At 34.0% G+C, this 11,025-nt stretch overlaps 1 protein-coding gene across 4 annotated transcripts in view; it reads right to left on the bottom strand.

Moving 5' to 3' along the window:
* Positions 1-539: 539 nt before the first annotated feature.
* Positions 540-11,025, bottom strand: part of PHF14 (PHD finger protein 14) — a 159,901-nt gene continuing 149,415 nt past the window's right edge. For 3 of the 4 annotated variants that reach the window (XM_053938971.1, XM_053938980.1, XM_053938954.1), the window contains one exon: positions 540-1,325. In XM_053938971.1, coding sequence (XP_053794946.1) covers positions 1,251-1,325 — 75 coding nt within the window. In that variant the 3' untranslated portion in view covers positions 540-1,250. The remainder of the gene's footprint in view (positions 1,326-11,025) is intronic. The other variant, XM_053938963.1, reaches the window with a different exon arrangement.

Genomic DNA, 11,025 nt, shown 5'->3' with positions numbered 1-11,025 from the left:
AGATCTAGTGTTATTAAACTCTTGTAGAGTAATTGTGATTAAAATTTGTCCATGAGCTACACACATTTGAACCTCATAAACCAGGAAAGAATTCATAAAAGATACTGCTTAAACACAGGCATGTTGTTTTTAAAATATCTGAAAATATAATTTACACAGAAAGGATAAAATTTGGGATGGATACTATTTATAATCTAATTTAACACTCAATGAAAAAGTTAACAGTAAAAGTATAGCGGAGTGGGAAAAGAAGTGAATTTTTTTCAGCTGAAAATAATTTATTTCTCTAGAGTATGATAAACTTCACTGAAGGGATTCCAGTGAGTGTTGTTTTAAACCCAAGAGAGAATCAGTGAGATTGTTTATTTTTTCATTGCAATCTGTGAAACTATCAGACTATAAATCTACCTCTTGAGTTTCTTGTACTTTCCCATTTAGTGACCTGCACAGGCTAAAAAGCAAAGGTAAATTGGAAAACAAAATTAGGACTATAGAAAGAAGAGTTATTTTAGATATTTATTACTCACTTGAAGGTCTAATGACACAGAAAGAAGTTATTTTATTTTGTTAGAATGAAAAGAATGGCATGAGGGAATTAGACCTGGGTAAGATGGCCTAATCAAGACAAAAGCTTGACATTCATTAAAAGACAATGATCACATTAAAATGGAAAAGGTTTACATAAGGAAAAGTATAATGCAGCAAGAAACCGATTAAAAATCACAATACAAATGTAGAAGTAATCACTTCTGAAAATGTACCATACATATAAAAAAATTCTAGCCTCTACCTACTCCTCAGAAACATTTACTTTAATCACTGATCAGAAGAAATTTCAGAACTCCTTTAGTAGAACATATTTATTTAACTTTTAAGAATCAAAGCTCTTGCTCAGAAATACCAAAATACGTCTGAGTTATAACTATCCTTTAAGGATAACACTGTTCTGCAAAGTAAAACATAAAATTGCCCTATTTGCTTAGTAAATGCTACATGTGATGAATAACCCATCAGCTTTCCATAATGTGTTCAAAAAGCTTTCAGAATTTTATTGGTAAAGTACTCAGTTCTGATAATTCAGCTTTTAATGTAATCAAGAATATCACCAGGAGCTACTTAATTAATTCCCCAGTGCACCATGAATTTAATTTTCAATGACTTTATTGAGAACTTTTTTTCTTAATTTTACAATGAGAAACTATAACCACTGTTACACAACTTGCAAATATTTCAAACAAGACAGCAATCTCCTATTTTTTTGATTTTTTCTGTTCCAAATTCAGCTCCTGAGATGGATTTTCTGCTTCAGCTTCATTTTCATCTTCCTGTAAAAGAAAATGAAAACCTGAACATTAATCAATTTATTAAAAAAGTATACTTTTTTTCTGCTTATGCAGATGTATGGAATTTGGTACAGTCTTTTGCCTGACTAATGAGAATAAGCAAAAAGTCATTTATTGAAGTGATTGATTTTGCTCAAGTGTTGAAATAAAAATGATACAAAATTTAAACAAATCTAATTGCCTACATTTATAGCAGAAAAAAATTAATGAGTAAATATTTTACTGATCATTTTACTGGATAGTTACATGAAGAAATTATTAAATCACACGCAGATGACAATATATACAAACGCCTACAGCAGAAAGTATTACACACCTTTCCTTTGTTCTTGACCAGAGGTTCCCACTAAATAGATTTTGAATGCAAGAACTTTCATCACTGTACTAAAAATTACTTTTGAAAAGCATCTGCCATTGAAAAGTGTTTCATTTTTTTGTGACCAGATATGTTTACTTCACCATTTGATAAAAGACAATAAATTTAACTTCAGAGACACTTTATGTGCTGCAGCATCGTATTTTTGTCCCATCTAGCATATTTTCTTGACAGGTCTGCCAATTTTCCAATTACTTGTACCACCATATGTTATCTGAAGATCAGTCAGGTCTAAAATAGGAAACATGAGCATGTCAGGCAGCAGCATGCTTACAATATTCTACAGCTTCAGCTCCAAGAGTAAGGCTCATAATTCACTGTGGGTTCCTGTTCTGAAAAAATGAAGTGACATCATAATGCCTGTTTCCATAGGAATGGACACTATTTCGTGTCCTGTACAAAATCATGACTTCCAAAGTATAAATTATGGAAGAGTGAGAAAACTGCTTTATAAGGCAACTTGCAAGTCATCACATCATGAACAGTCCTTATCACAGCTTCAGAGTATGACCAGTTTTCTAGTCTGCATTTTAATTCAATTTACAGAGAATCTTCCACATTCCAATAACACAAAAAATAAATGAATAGATATTTTGGAATGAAGAAACATCCTGGCTGCTGTAATGGTACTCATCACAAGCCAACAGTTGAGAGAAAGGAAACACCAGGGACATTTAGGTGGGACCCAGTAACCCAGGAGATGTATTTTCCTGGTTTAAAAGAACTTTTTCATTCTTGTAGAAAAATAACTTTATTCTTTTGCATCCTAGCCCTTCGTTCACCATCAAAGCATGCTTTGTAACAATAACTGTAATATTTAGAGGTAGAAAATACATAGGAAGATTACATGGGCAGCACAAAATAGAATAGCAGTAGAAAATCTCATTTAAAAATGCGATCTCATAATATGTTATGTCCAACTGTAATAAAATGGAAAAGCTAGTTGTTCTATTAAAGTAGCAGATACTCCAGATACTCCATCATGCCTCTGAATCTTCCCCCTTTTCGGGACAGTCATATTTACATGACTGACTGCTAAAAGCTTTTTTTCTTCTCTTTCTGGACCGTCATCTCTTCAGTTACCTTTAAAACATGTAGTACTCCCTGTGGCTCTTTTCATTTAGCTGAGAAAACATGTCTGTGCATGTGTGTGAAACCAAACACTGAAGATCCATTGAAATTAGAAGTGTAGAATATATTAAAGAGAGTGAAATATATAGTATACATACAGAGGTCAAACTTCAAATAAAAACACACAGGGCAGAATCAGAAACAACAAAGGAGTAAGGTGTTACCAGGCTTACTGTTTACAGGTGACAAAGAGTATTGTGGAATAAAAAAATACTCACAGAAACTTTTGCCTGCTATGGAAAACCTGCCAGGTTATTTAATGAAGAATATGTTAATAAAAGAACAGCAAATCTACATATTTCTGAAGGTCCCTATCTACAGCAGTTGTATTCCAGCTGACCTCAGTGGCAACTAATTCACCTTCCTCGCACTCAATTTGACATCATTCTGATGTCCTGACTTGTGCTCCCTCATACAGGAATATAAACCCTACACTATCAATCTTTCCCAGAACTCTTCACATATTGCTTAGGGCTCCCCTCCTAATAGATGGAGCATGCAAATTTCAGAGCCAACAGGGCCATACCTTCAGTGAGGACCACAAGAAGGTTGAGGCACATTAGGCTCAATACTGAATATTGGCTTCCTGACTCTTTTGATGGAAAAAAAGGTTTTATCCAGTGAATGAGGTTTTCTTAGAAAATCTTCTGGCCTTCTGTAAATTTGAAATGTTTAATTCTGTGCTCAAAAGGTCATGCTTGCACTCTGGCAGAATTCCCAGGTTACAGCAGCAGCTGCAGTGATCAGTGTATTCTGAGATGCAGAAATGATGGCAGCTCCAGGATTTGCTTGGGTTGAATATTCCAGATGGAAGCACCAACTTTGGGATATTTTGCAGAAGTAATACTTTTCCTTTGTTGATTTCCCATTGCTTCAACCAAGTAAAACATTTTCAAACAGGTAAAATCTACCAGCAGAACATAAATTTGATTTATGTGGGCAGATTCCAATGCACAAGTCATCCAGATGCCTGGCTGATTTTTTTAATGTATTGGTTTCTTTGCATTTTTATGCCCAAAAACTGTCTGACTAGCATTGCACTGAACCATGCTCCACATAAAACATCTTAAATCTGTACAAGGGTTTTCACTCCATCTTGATTTCCAAGAACAGAAACACACCTCATTTGGAAATAGAAGTTTGGTATCTCTGAACACAGGTGTCTGCTGTACAAAGCTCAGAGTAATGGTGTTTGATTTTTCTCATAGCATGAACTAGCAAAGGGAGAAAACTTTTTCTTTGTTAGACCTGCCTTGAGCCAGATCAGTTCCCAGGCCTGTGCACTGCCACATGAACAAGAGTGCCAGCACAAACAAGATGGAAGAAAGGATTTTTGGGGAACACTGGAAAGTATGAACCACCAGTTTTGGCACTCATGTGGCTTTGTGCCAGAAAAGAAGTGACAGCAGAGGCCTCAGAATGGCAATGTCAGAATAATTTGGGACATGAACCTCTACAAATTATAAGAAGTGTTCTATTACTGCCAGTGTGCTTGGGGAAGATCTGAACTGGCAATTTAGATCACATATTAACCATACTACAAGATGTGAAAACTCACTATTCAGTCTGCTGACAATGCAAGATTTCTATGAAATGCTTTATCCTTTTTTTTTGTAGCTCAAGAGGCAGCCTGATGATTGCACACAGAATACTGAAATGGTTGGAGTTTCTAATGTCATTAATAATGTTTGAATTTTCATCTACATAGCCTATATAGCCTAATTATCAAGAAATTATGCAAAACAGAGTGCAGATTAAATATATTTAATATATTTGTTTTACCAATTACCACCAATCATTATCATTATTATGCTTTTAATTCTGATTAATAGCAAAGGAAAATTTTTTATTTTCATGTTATCTGTTAAAAACCAGTCTATGATGGCAGTGTGCAAAGTTTCTATTACCAGCAGCTACACAGCAGACAAAATACTGAATTCTGGTTTCTGCCCACAGAAATTCAGTTCACGTTATTTTTATTAATACCTCACATCTCTTTTTTATATTATTATTTATTTTTCTTCCAACCACCTATGACTCTAACATCTAGTGCTTTCTGCTCTAAAAATCCTAAAATCGAAGTAGATTTTCCTAGGAGATGTCACAAGTCAAACTTTTAAAGCAGTTCTTGCCATCGGATGCCAAATATCAAATTTGTCTCAGTATCTTTTGTGACTACAGACAACCACAGACTCAAATATCATACAGCAAATACACTCACCAGAAAGATGCCTCTGCACAGATCTGGTGACTTGTAATAGCCAAGGGAGGTGAATCCCTCAAGACTGTACTACTACTCCTACTGAAAAAGTGCACTCAACAGCCCAAAGATTATTTTAATATTGAAATAAATGAAGTTTACTAGTCCAGAATTTACAAAACCAACAGGGATAAGGAAAAGTACAAAGAGCATTACAAAGTGCTGCTAAACCCAACACTGAACTGAAATGCCAGCTCAGGAGCTCTTCAAGCCACCAATGACTGGAGACCTCATCTGCATCCTGATGACACTGATGGAGAGATGGACCTTCCACATTAGTTTTCCTACATGCTTTGCCCTGGCATCCCACCTTTTCTCTGATGGAAGCAAGGTACTGGATTAAAGGGTCCTTGGGGTGCTCTGCAGGTGTTTTCAAATGTCCCATGGACATCTCTTCTTTTACACTGCTTAGACTATACTTGGTAGCTGAGCATTTAAGAGTCACAGTGACAGAATAGGGCCAGGAATTTAGAAACAAGACCCTAAAATCTGCCACATAATTGTTTGATTTATTGAAATATTAAGCACTCAATAGTTTTTCTGAAGTTAATGAGAACACTTCGATATTTAGATATCTTTAGGTGACAAAAACTAACGGTAAGAGTCTGACTTTTAAATTCTATTTCTAAAGTTTTGAGCTGACAATTCAGAAAGACTGTGATACAATTTCATCTCATTTGAAAGCATGTTTAAGGTCAACCACATTATTCTCTGACCAAAGAATAATGGGTCTAACACAGAAAGTTAATTTAGTAGTAATTATTCCAGAATATTCCCCTGTAGACAAATTCTGGAATAAAAAAAAAAAAAAAAGAAAAGCCTAGAAATAGGGGTTTGAGTATCCCTTTCTCTTTTTACCCCTTCCAACCAATTTCCTTCAAAATGTCTGAGAATTTATTTTTCCTACATTAGTTAATAAAATGAAATCTGGAAAATGACAGTGAATTAGACAATTCTTAACACTACAGGAAATCTGACACTTCTGCAAATAGAACAGATCACACATTAATTAACTGTGCTAGGACACGCATCAATTCCCAGTTCTGTTCACTGCACCACACCTGTAATATCTGGAGTTGCATTACAATGTTGTGTATTTTGCCAACTGCAACTGATATTCTAAACTTAATAAACAGCTATATATTACAGGATTATGTAAAGAATCATCTGAATAATAAGAAAGTATGCAAACCAGAAAAATGCCCTGCTATAAGGAGGAATGGCTAAAGGGTTATCTCTGCTAGTACATACTCTAGAAATAGCATGTCAAAAGCACTCAGGACCAAATTCTGATACCAGTACTTTCTAGAGTATCTTAACCCAAAAGACCTGTAATATGACTAACAGAGTAAATTATTAAGGATGCCTAGGTGGCATTTCATGTCTTGCCTCACAAAATCTAGCTAGGAAAACACCAGTTGGAAGTAGGTAAAAATACTTTTAATACTCTTAAAAAATACATCAAGAAAAAAGGAATTTATTATATATTAGAGCTTTTGTTTGTGTATGCGAAAGTCTAGCTTCCAAAGTCACAGGCCAAATTTGGAACAAAATGAGTGTCAGGGAAAAACTGGGAGCTAAGATAGTCTCTGTTAAATCACCAAAAGGAAAGCACCCATCATAAAATTCAAAAGTTATTTTAATTCTAAAGCCTATATTATCTTCTTCAATAGTATTACTGACAACCCTTGCAATGAACAGTGGAGCAAAAATAGAGTACAAATGGAACAGTTCTTTACCAATGGATATTAGAAGCAAATATAAATTTCTTGTGATAGCTGACAGTTTTCTGTAACCACAGCTCTGCAGTGATAAGGCAGCTGTTTGTTTCCCAAGAAAAGGAGACCCTTGCTACATGGATCATTTTCATAGTGACAGCCTTGACAAGTTTGACATTTGCTTCATGAAGAATTCTAAAGCAGCCATCAAGAAAATGCCCCCTTTGGGACCACTGGATATCTGACAGTTGTACCTTTTAATGCTCATTGCCATTAATTCTTACTGTCAAAGCCCACCAAAGTCCTACAGCACAATCTCTGCTGATCTGGTACACTATAAAATGGAGGCTGTGAAGGGATTAACCATTACAATGTAAGCAAACATGACATCAATTAACTGGAAGCAGCTCTCCACTCCATTTTATTCAGGGAAAAGAGCAATGGTGCAGTGTTTCCTTACCAAGCAGTACCAACTGCTGAGCTCTAGGTGGCAATGCAAGACCAGCAGAACTACTTTTACACTGAAGCTCCTCTTTAAGAAGCTACAAGCAGCTGCATGTTTATCACAAACTCCTTCTTTTAACTCACACTGCTACAAGAACTTTAAAGTCTTTTTGAAATGTTTGTCAGTGTTCTGTATTTTCTATTTCCTTGTTGCTAATTCTGATTATACAGATAAATGTACCATCGCAAGAGCCCTTACAGTCAAATTTCATTTAACGCTTAGTACAGAAGTGGAATTTCATGCCAGATTTCAAATCTTCCATCTGTTCCTCTCCTTTTTAGGAGGCAACCATTCCACTGAGTGGTCCCTTTGGCTGACTGCCACTACAGTTGAGATCCTCTTCAGGGCAGGTGGTGCTTGAAACCCAACCATTGTTTTACAAGTTCAGCTGGCTCTCTTTGAAGAAAGTAGAGGAAAATGTATCCTCTTTAAGAATTTGAGTCTCTGAAGGTTCAGGTTTATGAACATTCAACTGCACCTATAAATGCTTAGATATCACAAACCTGCAACATCAACTAAGAAAGAGATGAAAAGCAGCTTTAACAGGACTGTACCGTGCCCACAGGGGACAAGTGGTCTTAATTTCCACTCCAGTGTGAGAGGGCACTTTAGTTTTCAAATCTGACACTGTCATGAATAAGATAATTTCTGAGGCAGATTTGTCCTTCAATTACAATAATTACATCTGTGCATATATAAATGCATACATGGACACCAAAATAGCACTTTCTACTTATGTAGCAACATAATAACTATTTTTATGAATTGTAAATTTAAAACAGAAAGTTCTGTTTTCTATATACTACTACATATATACTATATATGTATATAGTAGTAGTATAATATATATACTATATAGTATATATATAGTATATAGTGTATATATATACTATATATACTATATTCTGCAATACTACTACAGAATAATATTTCATAGCCTAGAAATGCATATTATAATTAAGATAATTTTAAATATTTATGGTTATACTCTCACCATATTTACATTATACATTTACTAAATTATAAGAAACAAACCTTATTCGTGTTTGTATTCTTTATGCTGGGAAATAAAATGGCTTCTTCTTACAGTAGTTACATAACAACAAAAGGTGCTCCGGCCAACAATAAGGAATGAATAGCTCTATTTCTTAGTACCATTTAATTAAAAAAAAAAAAAAAAAACAACTAAGAAGCACAAGTTTAATTTTTAAGAGCTCAATTGTTAGGCTATACATGTATCTTGGTAGGTACTAAATGACAGCTGAAGATTTCTTCATGCTTTAACTGCTTTCTCAAATAAGTTTGTGAAATATAATCTGCATATAATCTATATATGTATGTATAGCCCTTTATCAAGAGGTCTGAACATTCTTTGCTTCAAAAATCACTAACAACATTAAATGGAAAAGTATTAATGTACTTTAATATAAAAACTGACTTATACAAAAATGCTTCTGGAAGCTACTGTCAAGACAGGCTGCCCAAAGTTGAAGGCAGCTGAAAAACATCACTGTAAACATCACTGAAGAACACGTTTATGACAGAAAAAGACAGCACTACTATATGAAAAGAATAAATTTATCTCAATAACAGAGAAAATACAGACCCTAATGAAAATGTTTTAGGAAAAATGAGTGCATTGCATGCTTCTGACCAAAATTAATTAGCGTTTTAATGTTTTACATTGCCACCATAATTCTTTAAATGGTGCATTTATTTCATAGTAATAAACATTCGGTTCATTAGGTAAAGTTCAAAATCTGTGTTACTCGCTACATTTAACAACCTTTGGCCTTCTTCTTCTGTATTTCTTGATTCAGGTTTCCAAAGCATTGAATAAGCAATTGAGGAACACAATTAAATTTCATGACTCTGCATATTTAGGATTCTTATTTCATCGAAGACAAAGGGCAATTAATCTACCACTCTATACTGAATTTCAACTTTAGTGAGCCATGATAGATACTGAAATGAACTTACAGGAAATGCTTAATTAAATTACTGTAAAAAGCATAACTAAAGTTTTTTCCTTCTTTATGGCAAAAGAAAATGAACATTTAACTGGAAAAACCTACTGCAGTATTATAAATTTAATAACTTGGGAATTCATGAAAATATTGCTATAATGTGACAGATAGGAGGAATTCAGCAAGCTTTTTTCTTATTATTTCATCGGAACATTTCACCTGAGTACAGCCATGAAATTCTGTTCAGGTTCAAGGCATAAAAGCTGGAACTTTCAATTCAGTTAATATGATGACAGTGCCTTCATTTTTTCATTTATTTTCCAAAATGTGATATAAGTAAATGTTGTAGAAATTATTTTATATTTGCTGTAATACTGAACAATATTTAGTCACAATCCATGAAGTTGTCAACAAAACAGATAGAAATGAATGAAGCTGTAGAAGTAGATGAAGGCTAGACTGTGAGAGCAAACAGAATCTGTGCTACTTCTGAAGCAATTAAAAATGAAAAAGTCTTTTGCTTAAAAAAAAAACAAACAAAAACCCTCAAAATTCCTTTCAGCAGGTCCCCCACACACATACTGATATTGAAATTTGGAATCCAACAACTATAACTGAAACTGAACAAATGTTTCAATTATTTCAACAACTTCAATTAAATAAAATTCCCAAAAGAGCATTTTAGGACTAGATCTGTAGTATTGTATTAGCAGTCCCTTCCATCTCTCATGGAAGATCTACTCTTTTCCTACTGTCCTCATTAACTGAATCTGAATTAACATAAGCATTGCACACCTACCCAAAAGTCAAAATCATTGCTTTCCAAGATGTACAAACATACTTTTAATTTCACTATATAGAATCATAAAATTATTCCCTTCATCCATTTGGCCATGGACTTGAAACCTAACAAGACAAGAAATCTATGGCTTTAAAGGTTGGACTTCAGTTGGTTTGATGGCAAAGGAAGTGTTTGTTTTTCTATTTTGACTTTATTGCTCTATTTGAAGGATCCTGTTCTGAGCCTGTAATCATGCCTGAACAGTCCTTTCACACATAGTTTAGATCAGTTGCCTTAAAAGCATAAAGCGTGCACTAGTAATAAACACATAGTCAATTTGGAAACAAAGTTGTAAAATTTAATATGTCAAGGTTTTAACAGTTTCAGACTGATCAGTTTCTAAATAAAAAAAAAAAAAAAAGAAAGAAAGAAAAAAATAATGTATTAGATTTAAAAGTAGATTTCCTCAAACTCATTTCCTCTTTGCATTTCCAATTGAGGATTGAAAGCCAAATGTTATTTAATTCAGTGGGTATACTGAGGAATGTTTTGGTAATTTGTCATGACAGTGATATTGCTTCACTGTAATTTTTTGAAGTCAGAACCAAATGAAATTCTTTCAACTACAAATAATGCTATGTCCAACCATTTAATGCTTCAAATATCATCAAAAGGAACTTTACAAAAAAGTGCCCTGTAAAAGCAGCATCTGCCTTCAAACATACCCTGAAATCCTTCCAAAACCTTATAACACAAGGTTATAATTTAATATCTAACAATATTTATACACTTAATGGAAAAAAAAAATAGTTGCCTTTCAGAAAATTAGAATCAAATTGACAGACCTCATCGTGGTGCTGGTAGTCACTACAAATAGGGCTTCTTATATGTTCATTGTGCATTGCTTTCTGAAAAATTTGTAAGTCACTGTTTCACTAAACCAC

This window comes from Vidua chalybeata, chromosome 1 (assembly GCF_026979565.1).
Source record: "Vidua chalybeata isolate OUT-0048 chromosome 1, bVidCha1 merged haplotype, whole genome shotgun sequence".
In the NCBI taxonomy this organism is placed as follows: Eukaryota; Metazoa; Chordata; class Aves; order Passeriformes; family Viduidae; genus Vidua; species Vidua chalybeata.
This window is presented reverse-complemented; position numbering and strand designations above follow the sequence as displayed.